The following is a 27,780-nucleotide window of genomic DNA, read 5'->3' on the forward strand; positions in this document are numbered from 1 at the left end:
TGTGGAAAGCCAAGCTATGCCTTTTGGTCCAAACAGTTAGCCAAGTTGTGATTGTAAAGGAAAAGTTCTTGTAGGAAATTAAAAGTGCTACTTCAGTGAACACATAAGTGTAAGAAAGCAAAACTGCCTTATTGCTGATATGGTAAATAAATAAATAAATAAATAAATACTTCATGGTCTGGATAATAGATCAAACCAGCCACAAGATTTCCTTAAGCCAAAACCTATTCCAGAGCAAAGTCCTAACTCTCTTCAATTCCATGAAGGCTGAGAAATGTGAGGAAGCTCCTGAAGAAAAGTTGGAAGCTAACAGAGGTTGGTTCATGACGTTTAAAGAAAGAAGCCATCTTCAAAACCTAAAGTGCAAGGTGAAGCAGCAAGGGCTGATGCAGAAGCTGCAGCAAGTGATCCAGAAGATATAACTAAGATAATTGATAAAAGTGAATACACTAAGCAACAGATTTTTAATGTAGATGAAACAGACTTATATTGGAAGAAGATGTCATCTAGGACATTGATAGCTAGAGAGGAGAAATCAATGCTAAGTCTCAAAGAAAGGCTGACTCTTGTGGTAGAAACTAATGCAACTGTTGACATTAAATCTAAGTCAATGCTCATTTTTAATTCCAAAAATCCTGGAGCCCTTAAGAATTATGCTAAATCTAATATACTTGTGCTCTATACAATGGAACAACAACGCCTGGATGGCAGCACATGTGTTTACAGCATGGTTTACTGAATATTTTAAGCCCACTTTTGAGACCTACTGCTCAGAACAAAGAATACCTTTCAAAATATTACTGCTCATTCACAATGCACCTATTCACCAAAGAGCTCTGATAGAGATGTACAAGATTAATCTTGTTTTAATGTCTGCTAAGACAACAACTGTTATGAAGTCCATGTTATATCTTCTGGATCACTTGCTGCAGCTTCTGCATCAGCCCTTGCTGCTTCACCTTGCACTTTAGGTTTTGAAGATGGCTTCTTTCTTTAAACGTCATGAACCAACCTCTGTTAGCTTCCAACTTTTCTTCAGCAGCTTCCTCACATTTCTCAGCCTTCATGGAATTGAAGAGAGTTAGGGCTTTGCTCTGGAATAGGTTTTGGCTTAAGGAAATCTTGTGGCTGGTTTGATCTATTGTTAAGAAGTAATTTCAGTTTTTAAGCATCATTATTATATAAGAAACATATTTTGTAAGGCTATAGCTACCATAGACAGCGATTTCTCTGATGGGTCTGAGCTAAATCAATTGAAAACCTTCTAGAAAGGATGCTCCATTCTAGATACTGTTAAGAAAATTCATGATTCATAGGACAATGTCAAAATAACAACATGAACAAGAGTTTGGAAAAATTTGATTCCAACCCTCATGGATAACTTTGAGGGATTCAAGACTTCAGTGGAGAAAGTAACTGTATACATGATGGAAATAGAAAGAGAAAAACAAGTGGAATCAGAAGACGGGACTGAATTGCTGCAATCTTATATAAAACTTGGATGGATGTGGAGTTGCTTCTTATGGATGAACAAATAAAGTGGTTTCTTGACATGGAATCTACTCCTGGTGAAGATACTGTTAACATTACTGAATGACAACAAAGGATTCAAAATATTACATGAACTTTGTGATAAAGCAGCAGCAAGGTTTGAGAGGTTTGACTCAAATTTTGAAAGAAGTTCCACTGTAAGTAAAATGTTATCTAACAGCATCACATGCTACAGAGAAATCTTTTGTGAAAGAAAGAGTCGATCTATGCAGCAAATGTCACTGTTGTCTTATTATAGAAAATTGTCACAATCACCCCACCTTTGGCAGCCACCACCCTGATCAGTCAGAAGCCATCAACATCAAGACAAGACCCTCCATCAGCAAAAATATTATAACTCACTGAAGGCTCACATTATAGTGTTTTTTTAGAAATGAAGTATTTTTAATTAAGATATCCACATTATTTCTTAAATGTAATGCTATTGCACACTTAATAGACTGTAGTATAGTGTGAACATAACTTTCACATGCACTGAGAAACCAAAAAATTCATTTGACTTGGTTTATTGCAATATTTGCTTTATTGCAGTGGTCTGGAACTGAACCCACCGTATCTTCGAAATATGCCTATAGAGTAAATCCAGTTAACTGTAGAATTTTATTTTGCCAACTGGTGATACATCTTTTTGCTTAAACCTTCTCCTATTACAGAGCTCAATCTCTCTTCTCAATCTCTGTTGAATATATATTTACACAATACCAGATTGAAATTACCCATAAAATGAGTTCATCCAGATGCCTATGTGTCTCTGTCTAGTCTGGCCTATTATCTGGTAGTTAAGAGCATAGACTTTGAACCAAACTTCTTGGGTTTGAATTCCAGTCCTGCCACTTGTTAGCTGTGTGAACCTCTCTGAGCCTGAGATTACTCATCTGTAAAATGGAAAGATAATAATAATGTCTTCGTTGAAGAGTTGTTGTGAGTTAAATGGGTTAATATATGTAACATGCTAACAGCAGAGACTGTCCTAAAATGAAGCCTGTATAATTATTTGTTGTTGCTGCTGCTGATGTTTTGCTGTGAAAAGCTAGTCTGGGTTGCCAGAAAGTCTAGACTAGGAAGCTGAACCAATGTCTTGTTTCCATTTGGACTTACTCAACAATCATACCCACCACAGGAGGCCATAGCTGAAGGCCATTACCCTTGTTGCTTTTCTTGCTTGCCAGGGTCCAAGAACAGGTGAGAGCTGAGAATACATTTTTAGAACACCCACAGCCCTCAAGATCCATCCAGAATATCTGCTTCCTTTCCAAGCTTAATCCTCTGGCCATCAGAGGGCCTGTGACTCAGGAAAATGTTGGGGAAATGGCTCAAGTACCAACAGGGAAATAAAGACAACTTTCCCTAGTGTCAAACTGAGAAGAGTCTATGTAGAGAAAATTCCAGACCCAGATTGGACTGAGATTCTGATAACAGAGTGACTCTGCATGTGATACAGCTATCTGCTCCTCCCTATGCCACTGCACATGCCACAGACTGGCCTTTGCCTATCTCCTGAACTAGAAAAATAACTGGTTGGGTGGCCATTCTGCATATGAGCTTACTCCAACCAAAATAAAAAAAAAAAAAAAACCTTCCATACTGCAACAGTAACCATTTAGGATTCTTTTTCAATCAACTTTAAAATTGTAAAAATAATTTAGAAACTATGGGAATATAGAAAGAATAGATTAATAATCACCCCCACATATCCTGCCACCCCGATGCTGTTATTGACACCGCTGCTTATTGGTACCAGAGCACACCTTTCATCCTACTGCCTTCAGGTACAAACTCATGCTATCCTTGGGCCTTGAAAACCTTCCTCCCTTTAAATTTCAATTAAATAAAAATTTACTGTCTCCAATTAGTCAAAGCTCACTGAAGGCAGAAATCAAGACCCACTAAACTGTTTCTGTCACCCAGCTCTAGCACAGACCTGAGTACAGAGCCAAGGAAAAGATATGCTGATTGGTCAATTGGTTGCCATGAGTTCCTTCAGAAGCTTCTCTTCAGTAACGTACAGTGGACCATACATGGGAGACACTCATACTAATTGTTAGCGTTTTGCTAATGGGGCAAAAAAAAAGAGGAAGATATAAAGGAAAATGGACATTTCTATTGTTAAGATTGCCAATTAAACACTCTAATCCCACAACCACATCATAAGATGGCACCTAGACACGGGGTTTTTGTCAATATCACCAGCTTTGTCATCTTAAATATCATCAACGTAAGGGGGCAGCTGCTTTAAATAGTAAATATATTTCTAAAAAATTTTAGGGGGGGATTCACAACAAAATGTCATCCATTTGTTCATTGATAGTTACTTATTGAGTGTCAAATTTATGCCAGAAATTATTAAGTGATTTCTTAGTCTATTTTCTGCTGTCATGACAGAGTACCAAGCACTGATTAATTTATTGTGTGTCTCACTTGTAAGTGGGAGCTAAACAATGAGAACACATGGACACAAAGAGGGCAACAACAGACACCAGAGCCTACTTGAGGATGGAGACTGGGAGAAGAGAAAGAATCAAAAAAAGTACCTCTCAGCTACTATACTTATTACCTGGGTGACTAAATAATCTGTACACCAAACCCCCACAACATGCAATCTGCCTATATAACAATCCTGCACATATACTCCTAAACCTAAAATAAAAGTTAGGAAAAAAAGAAGACTGGATAATTTAAACATAATAGTTTATTTGGCTTACAGTTCTGGAAGCTGGGAAGTCCAAGAGCACGGAGCTAGTATCTGGTAAGGGTTATTCTGTGGCAGAAGGCAGAAGGCCAAGTGAATATATGAGACAGAGAGAAAATGGGGACTGAATTTATTCCTTTATCAGGAACCCACTCCTGCAACAACTAGCCCACTCCCATGACAATGGCACCAATCCACTCATGACAGTGGAGCCCTCATGGCCCAATCACCTCTGAAAGGCCCAAATTTTCAACACTGTTACAATGGCAACCAAATTTCAACGTGAGTATTGGAGGGAACATTTAAACTATTGCAGATAAACAAAACAATTTTAGTCTCTATGCTCATGGAGGTAATAAACTCATGGCTAAAGCAGCCAATTATGCAAGAAATTACTACAAAATGTGGACTGTGGGAGTATATAGTAAGATAACCCAAGACAGTCTATGTAGGACTGAAGGGAGTTGGCTAATAAGAAAGAGTACCTTTTCAATGAGAACAGCCTATGCCACCTCTCTCCTGCCCAAGACCCATCATGGATGCAAGGCAGATTCTGGCTACCATTGAGACAAACACTAAGAATGGGTAACATGATGACACAAATGATGCCAAGGATTTCCAAGAATACAGAGCAGTAACTATCATACAGACTCTTTAAAAAATTACTTGGTAGTGTCTACTAAAACTGAGCATATGCACAACTTGTGACCTATTCCACAATATAATCCTCCAAAATCCACACGTATGTGCACCAAAGGCATATTTAAGAATGGTCATGGCAGAACTACTTGTAATAAACAAAAAACTGAAACCTGACCAAATGTCCTTTAATCAGAGAATTAAGTGTGGAATGCTTACCCAGTTAAACACTATATCACTATAAAAATTGACAAACTGTAACTTCACACAATTCTATGGATGAGTCTCATAAACATAATGCTGAGCAAAGAAACCAGGTGCAAAAGAGCACTTAGCATATGGTTTCATTTCTATAAAGTTCAAAAACAAGCAAAATTAAGCCATACTGTTAAAAATCAGGATAAGTTACCTTTGGTGTGGATGGGAATCATGGTAATTTGAAAGCGGAGCAAGGAGAGCTTCTATAATGCTGGTAATCATTTCCTTCTTGATCTGGGTGTTGTTACATAAGTGTGTTACCTTTTTGAAAAAAGCATCAAGCTGTATACAATGATTGTGTGCTTTGCTTTATGCATGTAATACTTCAATTAAGTTATCTTTTAAAACTCAGCAATTTCTCTCCCAGCAATAGCCAACTAGGTTGTTTTAGCTTCCCAGTAAGAACAGCTAACAAATGTGGACAATATGTTTCTAAACTCCTTTGAAGGCACAGAAGAGGCACTAAGGTAGATTGCTGGATTTAGCAAATAAACATACAGGACACCCAATTAAATGTAAATTTCAGATAAACAATAGCTTTTTAATATAAATCTCCAATACTATATAGTATATGCTTACACTAAAAATGTATTTGTTGTTTATCTTTTGTTTAAACTTAACTGGGGATCTTATATTTCATCTCACAAGCCTACTCCAAGGCAGTGAAAAGAGATTGATGGCAAGACCTGGAAACAGAGGGGATTCAAGCAGGGTGGGCCAGGTATTTGGGACATGCAGCCATTTGTGAATGCTGAAAGTGAAAGCGGTGGCTAAGAAGCTGAGAGGCCAATCAAGATTTCAGCATCTCACCAGGAAGGAGTTCAGAGCTTGACAAGAAGGAGTACAGGAAACACCAGGCCTCAGGTGGATCCCCAAGCACTAATAGTAGAAGAAATTTGTCCATGGGATGCCTAATCATTCTTGAACCTGTGGTTTGATATCTTTGGTCAGTTTGTCAAAATTTAGAGGGATTATCTTTTCATATACTGCTTATTTCTGTTGTCTCTCTTCTTCTGGGATTCCAAGTATTATTATCTGGATATTAGACCTTTCACTATAGTCCATATATATTTTGTATGCTTTTTTTGTATTTTCCAGTGTTTGTCTTCCCTTGCTTCAATATTTTCTTCTGTCCAATCTAACAGTTGCTAATTATCTCTTCTGTAGTGCTCAGTCTGTTATTTAACCTCTCTACCCAGTTCTTAATTTTGATTATTAATTTTTCAGGTCTAGACTTCCATGTTGTTACCTTTAGAATTTCTAGATCTCTGGGCAAGTTTTCCACCTTGCCTTTTAATTTATTCAGCATACAAATCACAGATATTTTCAAATCTGTATCTCATAACTATACTAGCTAGATATCCTGTGGTCTGTTTGCATTGCTTGTTTTCTCTTATTTTTCGTAGTCAAATTTTAAAAAATATATTTGGTTATTTTTTTCATTAATTATAGAGCTCTATGTGAAAAATTTATAGAAGTCATTTAGTCTCTAAATGTTGATTTTATTTTCTTTCTAGCAAGTATCTAGGCTAGGCGCACTAACACTCCCAAGTAATATTAATCTGATCAGGGACTAAGATCATTCAAAGGCTGGCTTCAGTCTCTTTGCAGAATTGCAGGATTTTTTTTAATTTTTTATTTTTATTTATTTATTTATTTTGAGACAGTCTTGCTCTGTCATCCAGGCTGGAGTGCAGTGTTGTGATCTCGGCTCACTGTAACCTCCACCTCCCAGGCTCAAATGATTCTCCTGCCTCAGCCTCCCAAGTAGTTGGGACCACAGGCACACATCACCACACCCGGCTAATTTTTGCAGCTAATTCTTGTGTTTTTAGTAGAAACGGGGTTTCACCATGTTGCTAGACTCCAACTCCCGCGCTCAAGTGACCCTCTCACCTTTGCCTCCAAAGTGCTAGGATTGCAGGCATAAGCTACTGTACCCTGCTAGGATGCTCTATTTCTGATTCTCTTCATTCATAGTTTATAGCCCTTCTGGCTCCAACCGAATCCTGGAGTGTTTACCAGAACCCCTCCGTCTTGACAGCCCTGAGTTCTAATTTTTGTCCTCCCTCCTCCCTGACCCCGATGAATTTTCTGAAAGATGTACTCATATTCTCAACTTCCAGCTACAGCTTTTCAGAATTGGCAAATGTATCAAGACAAAAGTTGTGTTACATTCTAGGCTGTCTTTTGGCGTCTCTACTTTTTAGAATTTGGTTCCAAAAATCTTCACTGAATTGATAGGTTGATGACATATTTAGACAGGTATTTTATTTTGTCTTTTCTAGCTTTTACAGTTATTCTCTGTGGAAATTTTGTATAAAGTAACCTACTCTTCCATTTCCAAAAGCAAGTCTTCTCTTCTTTTACATCTAATGGTATATAAAATGTCCATGAGTTCAATTGCTTGAATTTTTACATTCCACAAATGAGTGAAAACATGAGAAGTTTGTCTTTCTGTGCCTGGCTTATTTCACTTAGCATAACGTCTTCCAGTTCCATCCATGTTGTTGTAAATGACAGGATCTCATTCTTTTTATGGCTGAATAATACTCCATTGTATATATGTACCACATTTTCTTTATCCATTCATCTGTTGACAGATACTTAGGTTGTTTCCAATTTTTGGCTATTGTGATTAGTACTGCAATAAATATAAAAGCACTGATATATCTTCAGCATGCTGATTTCATTTCCTTTGGAGAAATGCCTAGCAGTGGGATTGCTGGATCATATGGTAGTCATATCTTTAGCTTTTTGAGGAACCTCCATATTGTTCTCCATAGTGGCTGTACTAATTTACATTCCCAACAGTAGTGTTCCCTTTTCTCTACATCCTCTCCAGCATTCATTATTGCCTGTCTTTTGGATAAAAGTAATTTTTACTGGGGTGAGATTATATCTCATTGCAGTTTTAATTTGCATTTCTCTAACAAGCACTGATGAGTACCATTTCACATGCCTGTTTGACATTTGTGTATCCTCTTTTGAGAAATGTCTATTCAGGTCTTTTGCCCATTTTTTTTTTTTTAATTATGCTTTAAGTTCTAGGGTACATGTGCATAACGTGCAGGTTTGTTACATATGTATACTTGTGCCATGTTGGTGTGCTGCACCCATCAACTCGTCAGCACCCATCAGGTCATCATTTATATCATGTATAACTCCCCAATGCAATTTCTCCCCCCTCCCCCCTCCCCATGATAGGCCCCAATGTGTGATGTTCCCCTTCCCGAGTCCAAGTTTCCTCATTGTTCAGTTCCCACCTATGAGTGAGAACATGCGGTGTTTGGTTTTCTGTTCTTGTGATAGTTTGCTAAGAATGATGGTTTCCAGCTGCATCCATGTCCCTACAAAGGACGCAAACTCATCCTTTTTTATGACTGCATAGTATTCCATGGTGTATATGTGCCACATTTTCTTAATCCAGTCTGTCACAGATGGACATTTGGGTTGATTCCAAGTCTTTGCTATTGTGCCGCAATAAACATACGTGTGCATGTGTCTTTGTAGTAGAATAATTTATAATCCTTTGGGTATATACCCAGTAGTGGGATGGCTGGGTCATATGGTACATCTAGTTCTAGATCCTTGAGGAATTGCCATACTGTTTTCCATAATGGTTGAACTAGTTTACAATCCCACCAACAGTGTAAAAGTGTTCCTATTTCTCCACATCCTCTCCAACACCTGTTGTTTCCTGATTTTTTAATGATTGCCATTCTAACTGGTGTGAGATGGTATCTCATTGTGGTTTTGATTTGCATTTCTCTGATGGCCAGTGATGATGAGCACTTTTTCATGTGTCTGTTGGCTGTATGAATGTCTTCTTTTGAGAAATGTCTGTTCATATCCTTTGCCCACTTTTTGATGGGGTTGTTTTTTTTTTCTTGTATATTTGTTTGAGTTCTTTGTAGATTTTGGATATTAGCCCTTTGTCAGATGAGTAGGTTGCAAAAATTTTCTCCCATTCTGTAGGTTGCCTGTTCACTCTGATGGTAGTTTCTTTTGCTGTGCAAAAGCTCTTTAGTTTAATTAGATCCCATTTGTCAATTTTGGCTGTCCTCCTTCTGAAATCAGGTGTCCACAGTCCTCACATGCACAGGATTTGTCCTGTGCTGACAAACAGTAGCTATAAGATCATGATCTGGTCACTTCCCCTACAGCACAAGGCCACCTCCCTGAGAATGATAAGTCCCAGGAGTCCCATCCTGAGGAGCCTTGGCTTCCTGTGGTCCAAAGACATCAAGGAAATACAGAGACTGCTCTGGCTGGATGAATCCAGGAAGAATTTCATGACTTAGTCATTCCAACTGATACTATGGGAACAGGCACTGCAGGACCTCAGGTTTAGCTCCCTGGAGTGCATTTTGGACATTTCACATCAGCAATGAAGGATGAGTAAACAAACAGAATTCTTCTCCCTTTGCTTAAAACTCACAGTTCCTTCTCCATTCTGTTCCTGCTATGACTGTGACTATTACATTCCATGGCAAGCAGCTAAGTCATTCTTAAGGAAAATGGGAAGCAGTAGCCAGAAAGTGCCACATATCTCCAACATACTTAAGTTTCTTATATGAATTTGAATTTTCCCCTCAGATTAAGTGGTATTTTGAGATATTTACACCTCTCTCTATTTTCCTGAGAAAGCTCTGGTAGGACCCAGTGTGTAAGAAGATGTTGGACTCAAATTTTCTTCTTGTATTAGGATGTTGGCTGAAGTCAAAAGATGAAAATAATAGATGCCTCTTATCCCCATATACTAAAGTAACCTTAGGATAAGCTGCTGAAAATCTCTGCAGGACTTGCTAAGAAAAAAAAATGGAACTCTATTTCTCTGGTTCAGCTATATATTTGGAAGGCTGAACTTTGGTGAGAATTTTTTAGATAGGGAAGTTATTGTCCTGAAAGACAATGTTGTAGTCTCCCCCTAATCTTGTACAGGGGAGGAAAACTGGTTGTCCTCCTACAACAGAGGTCACTTGAAAGGGCAGGATTCACAATGACAGCTTGTAGATGTTAGAGATTCCTTCAAGAAATCTTTATTCCTTTATCCCTCAGCAGAATATCTGCTATGGTAGTAGACTTGATGTTCTAACCTCTGAGTCTATTGTTGAATAAAGAAAAGGAACTGAAGAGATAGAACAGGACGTTGAGACATAACAGCAGATGACATCTAAGAAGGAAGACCAGCTTCCACAGTCTTGCTAGTATTGTGCTCAGGATGGTTTTCTGTTGGGCAGAGAGACCTCATTATCGAGAAGCTATGGCTGGTGACAATGAAGGTAGGAGCTTAGGCAGTACCTGAAGGGTTAAATCTGACTGCTCATCTCATGTCCGGAAAGCATGCTGTGAGGAAAATCCTTCAAGATGCTCCAGAAGCACTCACAGAAGCACCCTATAAGACAGCCCTCCTGCAGAACCTGCCACACGGAGGGAGCAGAGATAGCCCTCCTGCAGAACCTGCCAATAGAGGAAGCTAGTGGTACAGTCATATGCATACTGATTTCCCCTCCCCTTTTCCATCTCCCAATACAAAGGAGGAGGAAGGGGTACTCAGGAAAAAGATGGAGAGGTGGTAGTGAATGAGAGAAAGAGCCCATCATATTCCCCTTCCAACTCCAGTCTCCTGGGAGATACCTGGGCAATGCTTGGGTGCAAGGGAGAATTTGAGTTTCAAGTTTTGTTCAGAATTAAATTTAGCTGGTCTGGACTTTAATATCCATGGAAGTGACTGACGAAATGTGAAATTTCCCTGAGGTATTTTCAAGAGAGATTCAACACAGCATAGGAAAAATCAATGACCAGAAAAGACAATGCTTCCTGTTTTTGTTGTACTGACTTTAGACTGTTCAATACACAAGTTCATAGGCTCTTGGGTTTTTATAAGAAGGGGGCAGTTTTGGATGCTCCCACCCTTTCTAGCATCAATTAAATCAATAAATGCCAAGATTCCAGGTCCCCGAGGGCAAACGAGAAGCAAGTTCAGGAATGTTGGGTGGAAGCTTCATAATGACCACACACAGGTACTGTAAAGGCAATTAGAAGTAGAAACTGGGTAGTTACTGGAGATGTGATGGGGTTTGGAAGGTCAGAGAGGAAATCTTTCAGGAATAGGAGTATCTTGGAAGATCAAGAGGGAGGACAGAGAGCTGGGTGTTGGATGGTGAGAATATTCATGTGCTACTTACCTGTAGTCCATGGGGAAAAAGGAAAACTCTCTGGGAGGCAATAGAAGACCCTGACCAATATGACCCTTGCCAAATTCCTTTTCTTCAACAATTGCCATCCCTTTTGCCAATTCTTTGCTGCAATTATCTTTTACCATGTTTTCTCTCAATGTTCTGCCTATCCTGAATGTAGGGAGTGTATTGGACATACTAGAAGCATGAAGGATCTGTGCTAGGTCCCAGGCGGCTGCATCACTTTAGTGACAGATACTGTGTGCTCAATGAATATACTTTGACTCTGAGGGAGGTCTCATCTCCAGGGAGCTTAGAATGGACACAGGTTTGTTCATTGTGGAATGCAAAACTTCAGCAGAGTGGTTAGGGGAAAAGTGAATGGAAGCATTGAAAGAGCTCAATGATATTTGACAGAGAAAATCTGGAGTGGACAAAACAAGAGTGTTCTGGCTGCAACTACACCTGGGCATTCTGTTGAGTGAGGATCTTTCTAGAAATAAGACCTAAGAAGGGATTACTAAGACAAGGGTACACTGAGCTAGAAACCAAACATTTGTTGATGCAAATGGCTTTGAAACACAAAAGATTAGAATATATGGTGCATGCCCAATTTTCAGACTATTAAGAGTAAATTCTACAAGGGCATTCCCATCCTTATCATCTTTACTAATGTTACATGGGACTTCTCCACCAAGGAGGTGCAGAGGTGAGGGAGGAGGAAAAGCACCACACTGGGAAGAGGCTTGTCTCTTTGCTTCACTGGATCATCCAGCCCTGCTCCACTGTGGTTTTCAGTGCCCTGGTCACTGCGTGAGTGACAGCATCCAGAGGGCTGATGCTATGCCTAGTGGGATGTGTAAAGCCTGTGATGGAGCGTTCTCCAGAGCTGAGGCTATGACAGTCCCCAGAGCCGAGGCTCAGTGGGAAGAGACTGCAGTGGACACTGAGGAGCATGTTTGAGTACCCACTTTGAGGGACATTGGGAGAGGCTTGAAGCTCCTCCTAGTTTTACTTCCAGGATGTCTTGGGAAAAGTATAATGACTATAGATGAAGTAAAAAGAGAGATAATAATAGGTAATTGTATTAATTTTTTAAATTGGATCTTTTTATACTTATTTCAAAGCATATGTGTCTTTGAATCCACAACTTAGGAAAAATTTCCGAGCAGAGGAGAGCAGGAAATAGAAAGTAGCTTGGGTTGAGGTATCCTGATTCAAGTGAGGACTGAGCAAACCTTGGAGCTCTTTTTCTATTTTGTTTTGCAGGCAGCAAATGGGTGGTGGGATTGGGAGGGGTGAGAGTGTGGGTCTTGTTTAGGAGTCAGTTTCTTTGCCTTTGTAGCCCCAAGGCCTCTGCATCTCCATGGCAAGTGTCAAGAGTTTTGAGGAGAGTGGGGATTCAAAAAACCCCATGACTATTCACATATCTGTGCCTCAGTCTTTCTGTAGGTCTCCAATTCTTTATTTTTCATTCATTAACATCATTCCTTCTTTAAACAAGTTATATTGAGATGGTGACACTGTGCTGGGCAAAGCATATTCAAGACTGAAGAAGACACCATCCCTACCTCTTAGGCTGATGGAGTAGTGAGACTGACAGATAAGTAGGAAACTAAGCCTGAGCCAGGCGGGGGTGCTGGAATACAGTGTGTGGGGTTCCCCAGGCCTGAAGTCATGGTTTTGGGGCATTAGTCCCTTTTGGTTCTGTAGTGACTCTGAATAAATGATGAATCCAGATAGTGTCACCTGCTGTCACTTGGGATTGTTGATGGGATGAGTAAGATGTGGAGCCTGTATCCATCCAAGGGCAGTAAGCCCAGGCATGGCAACTAAGAGAAATTTGTGGACCCAAGAAACATCAAGGAGGTGCCCAGGAGAAAGAGACAATGCTGAGGTCGAGGTAGAACAGGGCTGAGGGGAGCACTGGGGACATGTACAATCTCAAAGGTAGAATAATTTTCTCATTAAGAGCATCTGTTTTGGAGACAGGAACTTCCAGATTTTAATCTTTCCCTGCTTCTCCTAATAGCTGTATTAAGGTAGAGATGTCTGAGGCAAAACGAATCTGTTTATATGAAGGCAAAATGACCCAGGGATATCACAGGTAAATTCAGAGACAAGTATAAGAAATCTACAATGGCTTCGGTAATATGCATCATGGATTAACATACATTTAAGTAACCTTGTGTCAGGATCTTAGTGACTGTAGTATTGATTCTAAGAGACCCAGGGAATTGGATGGGATGACTAAGAGAGATTTGTTCACACAGAAATGGTAATTGATGGGTGTGATTATAATGAGGTTAATATGATCACCGTGAGCACCAGACACGAAGTGGACCAAGGTTGTAGAGAGAGCACTAAACTCTATAGTATTTTTCCAATGCATTTATTATAACAATAGATATATATTTTATCCTGAATCATGATATATTAAAAGTATATAAAAATGGAATACACAAGTAAGTTTCAAACATATCCTAAAATTACAAGGTTTTGATAAAACATTATTATTGCATTAAATGTGTCTGAGTATCCTGATACAGGGAAGGATATAGGTGTGGCCATTTTTTTAATGTGGTCCATACATTATAGCCAAGTACCAGACAGAAGCAATTTCAAGATACCTGGGTGAATGGGGTTGTTCACTGAGAACTGGGAAATGAGAAAGGCACTGGGAAGGGACAAGGACCTTTTAACTGTAAACAAACATTTCACCGTTGGAATCAACCACCTACCCCTTGCCTCACTAAGCTCCTACCTTCGGTGTGGAAGCAACCAGACATTGAATGCCCTTTTTGTATTCACCCAAGCAATGATACCCAGTTCTCAAAAGTTTGCCCATGGTGGATGCCTTCACTGGATTTAGCCACCCTTTACTAGCATCTGTCAAGTGCTCCAGAGTGGGAATTCAACTGAATATAGAACCACCTTTGTCTAAATGTGCTGTCAGGCAAGGAAATCGGAAAACATCTCTAATGGACCCACTGGAACATAAGCTCCCTGAGAGGGGACTCCGTCTTGTTTCAAACTGATCCAAGTACCTAGACCAGTGCCACATAACTATGAGCAGATAAATTATGAATGGATGGGTGTTGGACTTGGTCTACAAGTCATAACACAAAATTCTTTACGTCTCCTAGGCTGATTTTATTCAAGAATTGCTCAATTTTTGAGTAGCAAGTGGTTGTAGAAGTGAATCAAAAGTGTATATAATAGGCTTTTATAAGTCCTACAGCTGTGGTAACTTCTTAAAGAAATCTTTCTTAGCCAGTTGAATGACTAAATGATGAATCCAGCCTGAGTAAATGATGAATCCAGATGGTGTCACCTGCTGTCACTTGGGACAGTTAATGGAATGAGTAAGATGTGGAGCCTGTATCCATCCAAGAGCAATAAATCCAGGCGTGGCAACTAAGAGGAATTGAGCTGGGCAGTTGATCTAAACTCATCAGAGCAGTTCTGACATCAACTTCCTCATAGGATCTCTTTGGGTACCTTTTTCACCCCAATGGGTTAAGAAAATGAATGTCTATGAACACAGAAAAGGGGAGTAATTTACATTTCCCTATTTCCCAAGAGTTTGGAAAAAAAGCTTCTAAAATTTAATATATTCACCTATTACTGGATACATTAATTTCTCTGTTGTATCTAGCCCTAAACTACTCTTAAGATCTGCTCTTTCACTTTGGCTCAGTTTATGAGACCTCCTTGGATTACTAGTATTTTCCTGATGAGCACCGAGGCTTGAATTTTTACTGAGTCTTTCTCCAGTTCATTAACATTCTCAAAATTGGTAGTGAAAGTGAATTGTTCTTTTAATGCACATCAAGAATAATGATTTTAATCCTGTGGTGCAGCTGAATACTACTCTGAGTCCAAACTCTAGGAGATGAACTCCTTAGAAGTGTGATTCATATGGTTTGGTGGTTTAGTGATGTATAATTCAAACAACAAAATACTGTGGACTAAAATAATTACCAAACAAATCCACTGTTTACTCACATCTCTTAAAACATTTTAGAAGAACTCCAAACACCACAGCCATCAGGAGCATAGGCTTCTCAGCAAAACTGCCAAGGTTTTCATGGCGGCTGTTGGGAGACCCTGGACACTCATTCCATGATGATTCTCATCTGTAAAATGGGACAAGGGTTGTACCTAACTGGAAGGACTGCAGTGAGGATTAAATTATTTACTGTATGTCAAGCCACTGGCACATCATGAGTAGTATACAAGTCATTGGCCCTATGAATATATCCAGTTTACAACTCCTGCAATGATCAGGTTTTTATTCTTCTTGCTTCCCCTAAGTTCCTCTCAGTGTGTACCTCTGCAACCATCTCCATCTCTCTCCTTGCACCCATCAACTATTCACCTTTCAAGAATCCCTTCCTACCTCCTCAACACCCAGATCTTCCGTAGAAAAATAAGGTGAATGTTCCTCCCTGCAGCAGTGTGGCCTTCTGCAGCCTCTTTCTAGCAGCAACACATAAAGTCCTCATGGTCTCCCTATGAGTGGAGAGAAGTGTTGCCTCTCATTCTTCTCATCCTGTGAAACATTCAATCTGGGAGATAAGGAGTGAGACAGCAATGGAGCAGCCTTGGGAGGGGCAATATAGAAGTGTAGGTGGGAAAGGGAAGCTTTATTTTTTACAGAGTGAGACATAAGTGCTGCTAAGCACTGACCAGAACATGGGTGTGGAGACAACCATGAGGGACACCCAGGGAGACTGCTGGAGATCACTGACAGCCCTCATTAGGATGAACTCAGGAGCTCAGACCGTAGGCAGGAGGTTAGGAGTGGGTACATCAGACTGAGGTTAATCCTGGGCACTTAGGGTCTCTGATTCCTCTAAAACTGCTTATCTCAATGCACTGCCAAGGTCAGCAGCAGCAGCCAAAGCCCTTCAACAGCTGCAGCTGCCAGTGGGTAAACTCACAGCAGTCATGTGTCTAATGCCTGTGCCAGTGGAAGAGACAGCACCTGTGGTGGCTCAGGCAGCAGCTACCCCCTAAGAGTAAAAGCAACCCCTGGAGCTGTAGCCATAGCAGGAGAAGACTAGAGGTGGACATGGGGCTTGGACTGGGTGGGTAAATCTAGGAGCCTTTGGAGGCTATCCCTGCTGCTGGTTTTGCTGACACGAAATCTCACAAAGCATCAATGACTCTAGAGAGAATGCAATAATGCAAATGAATCTTTGTAATGTTTCTTCTCTGATGGGTGTACTTCTGCACTAAGAAATATAGGGAGAAAATGAAAATCAATTTGGAGTTAGTTTATCCTGGAAAGATGCTCTTTTCTCTTTGGTCACCTGCTACAAAATGATACTAGGTCTTTTCTAATTGAGCACCTAAGGTGTCCTATCTCCATGTAATCACAGAGGAGAATAAACTTGTTTGGGTAAAGCTTCATTGATGATGTCTGGTGAGATCAGTGCATCTCTCAGAACACATATAGGAAGAAGATGAGAGTGTGCTGAAGACTCATGACCTTCACAGTCACAGGACACCTGAAACATCCCGGAAGGGTGCCCATTAATCCCACACTCTTTCTGCTACCTCCATCCCAGACCCTCTGCTTCCTTCTCCCCTGATGGAAGCCTGGGTTTGTCTTCCTAGGTCTTCCAGCTCCAGGTCCTGTCTACAGCTTGACATCCATCTGATTTCATGGCAGCAAGAGAAAGCTTATTCGAAAAAGTCCATGGTCTGGGAAGCCCAAGACAGAGCTGCTACATTGTGAGGGACAGCATGAATGGGTTGCTCGGGGAGGTGACAGCACCAAACACCACAGCCCAGGTCCAGGCCTTCACCGTCTTCCCAGCAACAGGATGGCATGTTTGACACAGGAAGCCCTGGTCCTCACTTGTACACCTCCCACCCAGGCCTACATGTGTGCTCAAAATATGTCATGCTCCATGCATTGTGGTGGAAGGTAGAGTTAAATATGACACATCACCTGACCTATAGAAATTGACTATCTAACTGCACAGGCAGTCAAGTAAATAGGGAGCCTGCTTCCATGAGATAAGTACTGCAATGTAAATGACTACCCACAAAGTCCATGGTTCTTTGCCCATCTACTTTTTTCTGTAATGTTCCCTTAGGAAAATCAAGCACCAGATGTGATCAGCACTTGCTGTTGGGGTAGTGACTGAGTTAAGGATGCTGGACATTCAGAATGGGCTGTGTGTAAAACATATGGAAGCGTAAAGTCAGTGGAGATGAGGACTCTTGAGAGACTCACTGATACCCAGGAAGTAACATAGGGCCCTGGGCAAGAGAGGAGGAGAGCCAAATGAATACCCGATTGAGGGGCAAATATGGAGAAGGAAAGTACAACAATTGGAAGGCCAAGAGTCACAATAAGCACATTACAAAAGGCATGACCTTCCATCAAAATCCAGGGAATGTGTGCTTTTTATTTGAAGACCATGAAAACACCAAGGGAGGAGTCGTTCATCTGCTTGGACTCGAAATGAAGTTCTGCAAGCATGCATGATAATAGATGGGCTTGATGAAGATGACTTTGGTATGTGTGCTGCTTTTGAGGTTGATGATAGTGCTGGGTACATCTCATGTAATGGAACTGACCTGATCATGTCTATATTTTGGGTAGGGAGAATTGATGCAAACTGAATGCTATTTTCCCTGTGAATTTCATTTTAATTTTAGATACATTTCTCATTCAATTAATATCTAACATTAAATACCTTTTGCTAGATATCTTTCAAGATAAATCAGTCAGGCTGTAACCAAACTTTATCCATATTTAAATTAAATTATAATTGTCAATGAAAATTAAATTGTGTTCACTATCAGGGTTATAATTTTTGTCTCCTCATTCTGCCTGACAGTCCACTCTAGTGAACTGAAATAGTGATGCCTGTGGGAGCATAAAGGCACTGGGCCATAGGAAAGAGGGTGGCTCCGAATGTGGACTGGGGAGAGGGTAGATTTAGCTATTGATATTCTCAGCAGCCTTTTCCTGCCTCCATCACATGACCCCTGTCTCTGTCCTGGAAATATTTTCAAGAATTATCCCTTGAACTACTTTTGAGTGGCCACTTCACTTATAATGTTAAGGGTTCCTTCAGTGGCCTCTGTCCTGCAAAGAGACATTTACAAGAGATGGACCAAGGACTTTCTCATGGTAGCCAGATTGTGGGGCTGAATATAGCTGAGTGGCCACTTTTGCTTCTTAGGAGTAAAATCTGTAGTCATTGGGATACAACAACAGAGGAGTAAGTTCTGAAGTTTCAGAACACCCCAGAACTGTAGTGGGGGCCCCTTTCTGTTCCTATGGAATGCAGCAGATGTCCACACACGGCTTTCTCCGCAGCCCCAACCCTGGCTTGGGAGGCTCTATACTTATCCTGGTGATGGTGCCCATCAACCTTTCCTCCCTTCCATGAGGGGCTCCCAATTCCTGGCTCCTCTGTCATCAAAGCAAAAACTACACAGGTCTGAGGCTGTGCAGCCGTCCTGTGATGACAGAGGGTTGGCTGAGAGACCACAGTCCAACTACTTGCCCAGAGCATGAGGTCAGTTCTCTGGGGTCACTTCTACCAGGGGTAACACACTTAAATCTCTGGCTTTCTAAGGTCCTTGGAGGTCAGGTGACAGGAGAACCTGGCCTGGATGGATACATCCTGGATAATTTCCTAACAAGTGAGACACCACTGGTAATGAAAACAAGAAGTTTTATTTTTTGGCAGGGTTAGGCACAGGGAACTGCCAATCCTTGGCAGGGGCAGGGATGAGGGAACTGTGAGCTCCTGGACATCAGACAGGAAGCACCTTCTGGGGACAGCTTGGATACTCAACAGGAACACCCCCAGCTCAGCTTGTGAAAGCCAGAACAAGGTATCTGGAAAAGCATGCATCAGGATGGGGCTTTTCCTGGGCCCTTGGGATTCTTGTTTCCTCCAAAGATCACTCATCTCATCATCAGGATGCAGGTCAGCAGCAGCCCCCAGAGCCATGGCCACAGCAGGAGCCCCCACCTTGCTGAACACTGTCTCTGTCACAGGAGTTGGATCTCTGGCGCCGGCATCGATGGGACCTGCGGTGTCTGTGGTGGCTCGGGCAGCAGCCACCTTCAGAGCTGGGGCCACAGCCCCTGGAGTTTAAAACACAGCCAGAAGAGGCTGGAGGCAGACACTGTGCTGGGCTCTTTGGGGGGCACTTGGGTGAGGGGCACTTGGGTGGGGACTGGCACTGCTGCTGGTTCTGCTGGCAGGACATCTTTGCAGGAATTTTACCTTGAACAAAATAATAGAAACATTTGAGCACAGAACCTTCAGATCATCTCCTTATTTTGGGGTTTGTCACACACTGACACCCTTGATGAAGCCACTTTCCAAGCCAATATCTGTGGGAGAGAAATGGAAATGCAGTAGAGGGAACCCTACACATGCATTTGGATAAAGCATCCTCAAGAATGTAAAATGGATCTATGTGCATTCCTGACAGCATGCTCCAAACAAGAATGTGAAGGAACACTAAGGTCCTGTGGCTTTTGCAGTTCGTGAGTTCCTGATATGTACCTTAGAGGCTCCTTATTCACCATCACCTCCCCCACTGCTGCCCACTGTGGGCCTCTTTCTGATGGTTCCATTTCAGTTCTAGGCCTCTCTTTCCCAAACACTCCCAGCTGAGGGTCTGTCCCCTGCTGGCCACTCACCAGATGCAGAGGAGGTAGGAGAAGGTGGTTGCTCCTAAGGATGCTGTGGATGAGAAGCCTAGGGTAGGAGCCCTTTTATCCCGTGCAGCGTACATGATGCACAACCTGAGTATGCTGCTGCTTTTACAACCAGGCAGGTGACAGCACCAGATACTTCCCAGTTGCCTGCTTCCTCAGCATGTGCCTAAAGGTGTAATAAGACGACCCCATGTGTCCTCCTGGGCACATGCCTAAAGATTTAATAAGATGGAAGCAGGATGTCCTCGTGACTGCGGAAGTACTTCCCACTCTGGTCCACCCTGAACCTCCTGCCCACCTCTGCTTGTTCATTCACAGGCACTGTTTGTTTCACTTATTTCAACAGTAGTAGTATGGAGATGCATTGGACATATTTCTTCCATTGAGTACCTTGCAGCCTAAATGGACTATCACTCAGAAAAGTAAATATATTTGATCTGATGAAATAAGCACTATCACGGAAGTGTTTTAAAAGACTTCAAGCCTAAGACCACAGCGTTTGTAAGTCAGTCCTCCGTTGCACTGATGGTCCCAAAGGGTAACGGTGTTCAGGTGTTCTCCAGGAATGACAGCTGGACACACCATTTTTTGTAATAAGAACAATGTCTACTCTTTTAGAAATTTTCAAGAATACAATACATTGTTATAGTCATCATGCTGTACAATAAATTTCCTGAACCTATTACTCCTGCCTCATTGAAATTTTGTATCCTTTGACCAACATCTCCCCAGTTCTTCCCCACTCCCCAACCCAACCCCTGATAATGATCATTTCTACTTCTATGCACTTCACTTTTTAAGATTCCACATATAAGTGAGATCACGGAATATTTGTCTTTCTATATCTGGCTTATATTACTTAGCATAATATCTTTCAGGTTTATTCAGGTTATCACAAATTAGAAACTTCCCTTTTTATATAAGGCTGAATTGTATTTCATTACGCTTATATATCATGTTTTTTAATCCATTTACCCACTAAAGGACACTTAGGTCGATTCCTTATCTGGCTGTAGTAAACAATGCTGCAATAAATATGGGAGTGCAGATATCTCTTCAAAATAGTGATTTCATTTCCTTTAGGTATATACCCAGTAGTGGGATTGTTGAATCACATGGTAGTTTCATTTTTAATTTTTTTTTTTTTTTTTTTTTTTTTTTTGAGACGGAGTCTCGTTCTGTCGCCCAGGCTGGAGTGCAGTGGCCGGATCTCAGCTCACTGCAAGCTCCGCCTCCCGGGCTCACGCCATTCTCCTGCCTCAGCCTCCCGAGTAGCTGGGACTACAGGCGCCGCCACCTCGCCCGGCTAGTTTTTTGCAGTTTTTAGTAGAGACAGGGTTTCACCGTGTTAGCCAGGATGGTCTCGATCTCCTGACCTCGTGATCCGCCCGCCTCGGCCTCCCAAAGTGCTGGGATTACAGGCTTGAGCCACCGCACCCGGCCTTCATTTTTAATTTTTTAAGGAAACTTCATAATGTTTTCCACAATGGCCATACTACTTTATATTCCCACTAATACTGTAAAAAGGTTCGCTTTTCTCCAAGTCTTTGCCAATACTTGTTATTTTTTGTCTTTTGATAATATCCATTCTAGCAGGTGTGAGGTGACACTGTGTTTTTAACTTGCATTTCCCTGATTAGTAGTGATATTGAGCACTTTTTTATATATACTGTAGACCATTTGTATGGCTTCTTTTGGGAAACCCCCTGTGCCCATTTTTTAATTGGTTTATGTGTTTTCTTGCTATTGAGTTGTTTGAGTTTCTAAAATATTTTGGATATTAACTCCTTATCAGATGTGTAGTTCACATATATTTTATCACATACTGTAGGTTGTCTCTTCACTCCATTGATTGTTTCCTTTATTTTGCAGAAGCCTTTTACTTTGATGCAACCACATTTGTCTATTTTTTTATTTTGTTCTGTGCTTTTGGGGTCAAAATTCAAAAATAATATTTGCCCAGGTCTAATGTCAAGAAGTTTTCCCCCTGTGTTTTACTCCAGTAGTTTTAAAATTTCAAGTCTTATGTTTAAGACTTTAATACAAAATTAACATACAGAAATCAGTAGCACTTATATATACCATAAAAAGCTATCCAAAAAAGAAGTTAAAAATCCAGTTTATAATATCATCCAAAAAATACTTAGGAAGAAATTTAACCAAAGAGTTGAAAGATCTGTATACTAAAAAGTATAAAACATTGAGGAAATAAAATGAAGACACAAATAGAAAGATATTCCATGTTCACAGACTGGAAAAGTGAATGTTGCTAAAATGTTCATACTAGGGGAGATGTTAGAAATATAACAGAATAGGAATTCTCTGACTCCAATAGTCCCACCACAGAAATCCAACTAGCAACCAACAGCAGACAAGAATACCCTTGTGAATATCTCAGAACTTGAAATGAGGCACAGACATCCCCTTGGACCACAGTACTGAGAAAAACCACACACACAGGGCAAGAGGAGGTTTTACTTTGACCACACTGTCCCTCCCCCAAGCCAGCACAGCATCACACATAAGAGGATTCCCAGGGACGGGCGCGGTGGCTCACGCCTGTAATCCCAGCACTTTGGGAGGCCGAGATGGGCAGATCACAAGGTCAGGAGATCAAGACCATCCTGGCTAACATGGTGAAACCCCGTCTCTACTAAAAGTACAAAAAAATTAGCTGAGCGTGGTGGTGGGCACGTGTAGTCCCAGGTACCGAGAGGCTGAGGCAGGAGAATGGCATGAATCCAGGAGGTGGAGCTTGCAGTGACCTGAGATTGCACCACTGTACTCCAGCCTGGGCGACAGAGTGAGACTCAGTCTCAAAAAAACAAAAAAACAAAAAAACAAAAAAAAAAAAAAAAAGAGGATTCCCAGAACCCATGACTTTTACAGAGGGAAGAGAGAGTTGAGAATGAACTTTCAGCTTTCCCACCATTCTGGGATCCATCGCACAAGAAACTCTCTTGTCTTATCTCACAGGAAACATTAGCAATGTTTATTTAGAAACTAAGAACAGGGCGTTCAAGATGTCGACCAAGAATTTCCGAGTCAGTGATGGGGACTGGATTTGCCCTGACAAAAAATGTGGAAATGTAAACTTTGCTTGAAGAACCAGCTGTAATCGATGTGGTCGGGAGAAAACAACTGAGGCCAAGATGATGAAAGCTGGGGGCACTGAAATAGGAAAGACACTTGCAGAAAAGAACCGAGGCCTATTTAGTGCTAATGACTGGCAATGTAAAACTTGCAGCAATGTGAATTGGGCCAGAAGATCAGAGTGTAATATGTGTAATACTCTGAAGTATGCTAAATTAGAAGAAAGAACAGGATATGGTGGTGGTTTTAATGAAAGAGAAAATGTTGAATATATAGAAAGAGAAGAATCTGATGGTGAATATGATGAGTTTGGACGTAAAAAGAAAAAATACAGAGGGAAAGTAGTTGGTCCTGCATCTATATTAAAGGAAGTTGAAGATAAAGAATCAGAGGGAGAAGAAGAGGATGAGGATGAAGATCTTTCTAAATATAAATTAGATGAGGATGAGGATGAAGATGATGCTGATCTCTCAAAATATAATCTTGATGCCAGTGAAGAAAAAGATAGTAATAAAAAGAAATCTAATAGACAAAGTCGTTCAAAGTCTCAATCTTCACATTCACGATCTTCATCACGCTCATCCTCCCCCTCAAGTTCAAGGTCTAGGTCCAGGTCCCGTTCAAGAAGTTTTTCCAGTTCGCAGTCAAGATCTCATTCCAGTTCCAGAGAACGTTCGAGATCTCGTGGGTCGAAATCAAGATCCAGCTCCAGGTCCCACAGGGGCTCTTCTTCCCCACGAAAAAGATCTTATTCAAGTTCATCATCTTCTCCTGAGAGGAACAGAAAGAGAAGCCATTCTAGATCTTCTTCATCTGGTGATCACAAAAAAAGACGAACAAGATCACGGTCACCGGAAAGCTAGGTGATTGGTGAAAACACTAAACAACCCTGAGCCCAGGGTCAACCCCTACAGAACACCACTACTTTACCCAGACGCCACAGGTCATCTTCTGGATCATCCCATTCTGGTTCCTGTTCCAGTTCAAAAAAGAAATAATATATTAAAATTTACATCTTAAAATAACCCAGCTCAGTGCATGAAGCATATTTTTAAAGAAGTTAGTGTCTTACTTGGTCAGAAGTGCTAAATCTGCTAGTAGAGGTGCATGCCTTTCATTGCTTTTCAAAACAATACAGCTGTGTTTATTTGTGAAGTTAAAAGTAAATAGCATTTTAAGCCATAATGTCCCAAAATAGATGCTCTGTCATTCATTGTTACAACCATTTGCTTCATTTATAACAAAGTACTTTGCTTCCTAATTTAAACCTGTTTTTCTCATTTTCAAATACATCCTGTCCATTGGCTAAGACAGGATTACTTAGGCTTGCCTGAACTTTGGGCTTGGAGGCAAGACTGGAAACTAGTTGGAAACACACTTATGGAAAAGACAGTCAACCTGTTTATGCTGTTAACAGATGTCAAAGTGATTCTCACCAAAAAAAAGTTAAACTATATTGTAAGCAGCCAACTGTAAATGTATTTACTTTGAAATTCCCTCTGCTAAGGGTGCCTTAGAATCATTGTGTCTCTTTTATCTAGCTTTACTTTTTTGCTCCACATTTAATGCGAAAGAATCTTGTGACATCTACAAGGAGAGGAGTGGGATTTATTTTCCTTTTTGACACACAATTTGGGGCAAAAAAGAAAGTCTTAAGAGTTTATCTCTTCTCTACTGATATAGTTGCTTGATAAAGACATCTCAAAATGTTTACCAATGTTTTAAGAAGCTTTGTGTGATATTCTTCAAAATCTAGTTACCAAATATGATATGGTAGAAAAGGCTAAATCATAGTCAATGAGCAAATTGAAGTAAGCTTTTAAAGTATATTTCTCTTTTGATGAAAGGCCAATGGAGACATTGTGAATTTAAGTGAACATTTGCCTCAAGATGTTAACTATAAACATACTGCATACAATTTTCTTCTGAATAACAAGTGAATGCTTATCTCTACCTGATGTAAGCAAAAATCATTATTTTTCCTATTCATTTGAAGTAAGTTATGGCTTAAAATGCTTTCGGAGTTCATTTCTCAAAATTAAAATCTGGTCATATGAGCTTCGGTTTGTTTTCTGGTTTAAAAAATAAAAAGGTTTCTCTTAACAGTATTTCCAGTGACAATGTAAGGTAAGTATATCAAAGGAAATCAATAATTGTGCTTGGGGGCTTTTTGTTATGGGATATTGATTTCTTTTTCTTGTTTTTTTTCCATAACATTGTCTGCTGCAATTTAAATAAAAAATTACGACATTTTAAGATATTTCGTAGACAGACCAAACAAAAATATATGTTTTTATTTTAAAGTGAATGTTTTTCTCTTCAGCTGATCTAAAAATGAAAGCAAAATATCTAATGTAGAAATATTTTGATGATATTTTTACAGTGAGCTTTCCCATGTTTTTATGTCTTAATTTTCTTTGCTGCGTTTATGTAGGTTGCACAAGAACTTTTACTCACTTGTAATTGTGCCTCAGACTTTTTGAAAGTCTACCTTCTAAATTGCCCAGATGATCTAGATTCTACATGTTACCATTGGTTTATTCTTGTGCTTTCTGTATTTAAAACTTTGGCTGTATTAAGCAAATGCAAGGTTATAATTTAGCTAATAGTAGTTTACAGACAATTCTGATGATTATGATTTCATTTGGTTTAACTAAACTGTACTAGTTCATTTCATAAGGAAATGATACTGTAGACAAATGTAAATAAAGCCTGTGAGTCAAGCATCAAGTGGTGTTTGTTAGAAATAAACTAGAGATTTAAAAAAAAAAGAAAAGAAAAGAAACTAAGAACATGGTGAGACTCACAGTGACCAGTTCAGGGGTCTTGACAGTTGCTCTGCATTCTGGCCAGCAGAGGCACACCACCAGAGAGGCTTGCAATGCTCAACAAGAAGCACAGTTGATTAGTCTCCCAGGCTTGAATCTCTGCTCAGCTTCCACATTCAGCCCCAGTGCTCCCCTTGAAACTTCCCCAGGCCAGGAGATAAGGGTAGGATGGCAATTACCCACAAAGAGAACATCTGGCCCCACTCATTCCCAGCTGCCAAACTTTCACCCAGTCAAGCCCCGCCCATTGTGCTCTCTTGGGAGCAAGCTCTCCAAGCTCTCCAAAATCTGGCCATAAACTGGCCCCAAAACTGGCCATGAACAAAATCTCTGCAGCATTGTAACATGTTCATAATGGCCCTAACACCCACACTGGAAGGTTGTGGGTTTACCAGAATGAGGGCAAGGAACACCTGGCCTGCCCATGGCGGAAAACCACTTAAAGGCATTCTTAAGCCACAAACAATAGCATTAGCAATCTGTGCCTTAAGGACATGCTCCTGCTGCAGTTAACTAGCCCAACCTATTCCTTTAATTTGGCCCATCCCTTCGTTTCCCATAAGGGATACTTTTAGTTAATTCAGTATCTATAGAAACAAGGCTAATGAATGGTTTGCTGTTAATAAATACATGGGTAAATCTCTGTTCCAGGCTTTTAGCTCTGAAGGCTGTGAGACCCCTGATTTCCCACTTCACACCTCTATATTTCTGTGTGTGTGTCTTTAATTCCTCTAGCGCTGCTGGGTTAGGGTCTCCCCTACCGAGCTGATCTCAGCAGTGCTCCTTAATGCTTCCTAAAGCCAGAAAACAGGGGCATGGTGGCAATTAACTGTAGAAGGAGCATCTGTCCCATCCAGGCCCAGCATCCAAGTGGCTAATATATCAAGCCATGGTGCTCTGCTTTAGGTCATCCTAGGATTAGAGGTGAATCCATGCCCATGTAAATCTATGGAGCATAGCCTCTGGTCCTGTCACCCTGCATGGCTATGTAGCAATCTGAGTCCTTGTTCAGCCTTGACACCTAGAACATGGCCTTGCCCAACTACAGATTCAAAACTGTAGTACTGGCCATCCAAGGAAGACAAAAAACAATGTAGCTCAATCAGAGGCAATTTCAGCCAGCAGCTCTGTCTTATTATAGAGTCCAGTTAGTGCTCTCACCAGACCATGGAACACAGCCAGAAATTCTACTCAACCAACACAGTTAGTAGTTCAACGCAGTTAGAGAGCCTGACAGCAAGGTCTTCCCATTCAAGGTCTTAATCAACTAGCTTAATCAGAATTCCAGGTTTGATCAAATAGTGAAGGTATACCATGGCCAAATAACACAAACAAAGATAGAAGAGATGGCCATTTCCTCAAATGATTGGGCACCAATGCAAGGACACAAGGATTACAAAAAATCTGAAAAAATACATCACCATCATAAAGAAATTAATAAAGCTCCAATAAGGGACCCTGAAGAAGTGAAAATTTATAAAATGACTGATGAAGAATTCAGAATAATTATCTTTAACACAGTGAAACCCCGTCTCTACTAAAATACAAAAAATTAGCCACATGTGGTGGCATGCACCTGTAGTCCCAGCTATTCGGGAGGTTGAGGCAGGAGAATTGCTTGAGCCCAGGAGGCAGAGGTTGCAGTGAGCTGAGATTGTGCCGCTGCACTCCAGCCTGGGTGACAAAGCAAGACTCCATCTCAAAAAAAAAAAAAAGTTCACCTAGTTTTATAAAATGTATTCCTTAATAATTTAGTGTACCTATAGTTATTTTTAATAGTTGTGTCTTTTTAATCATCACAGGAGGGATAAAGTTTTTTTATACTTCACCCTT

At 40.7% G+C, this 27,780-nt stretch overlaps 1 protein-coding gene and 1 pseudogene across 1 annotated transcript; one reads left to right on the top strand and one right to left on the bottom strand.

The window, feature by feature from the left end:
• Nucleotides 1-19,214: 19,214 nt before the first annotated feature.
• LOC104671276 (late cornified envelope protein 3C) lies at nt 19,215-20,059 on the bottom strand. The gene is made up of 2 exons (XM_010374706.2): nt 20,009-20,059; nt 19,215-19,586 (listed from the first exon to the last, which is right to left on the bottom strand). Exon 2 carries the CDS (start codon nt 19,567-19,569, stop codon nt 19,285-19,287), a length of 285 nt encoding a protein of 94 aa, XP_010373008.1. The 5' UTR covers nt 19,570-19,586; nt 20,009-20,059; the 3' UTR covers nt 19,215-19,284.
• Nucleotides 20,060-23,049: 2,990 nt separating this feature from the next.
• Nucleotides 23,050-24,117, top strand: LOC104671277 (annotated as a pseudogene).
• The last annotated feature ends 3,663 nt before the right edge of the window (nt 24,118-27,780 follow it).

The sequence above is a fragment of the Rhinopithecus roxellana genome, chromosome 8 (genome assembly GCF_007565055.1).
Source record: "Rhinopithecus roxellana isolate Shanxi Qingling chromosome 8, ASM756505v1, whole genome shotgun sequence".
NCBI lineage: Eukaryota > Metazoa > Chordata > Mammalia > Primates > Cercopithecidae > Rhinopithecus > Rhinopithecus roxellana.

Excerpts from the sequence above, each read along its gene's own strand:
- LOC104671276 (XM_010374706.2), bottom strand. The coding sequence starts at position 19,569 with ATGTCCTGCCAGCAGAACCAGCAGCAGTGCCAGTCCCCACCCAAGTGC.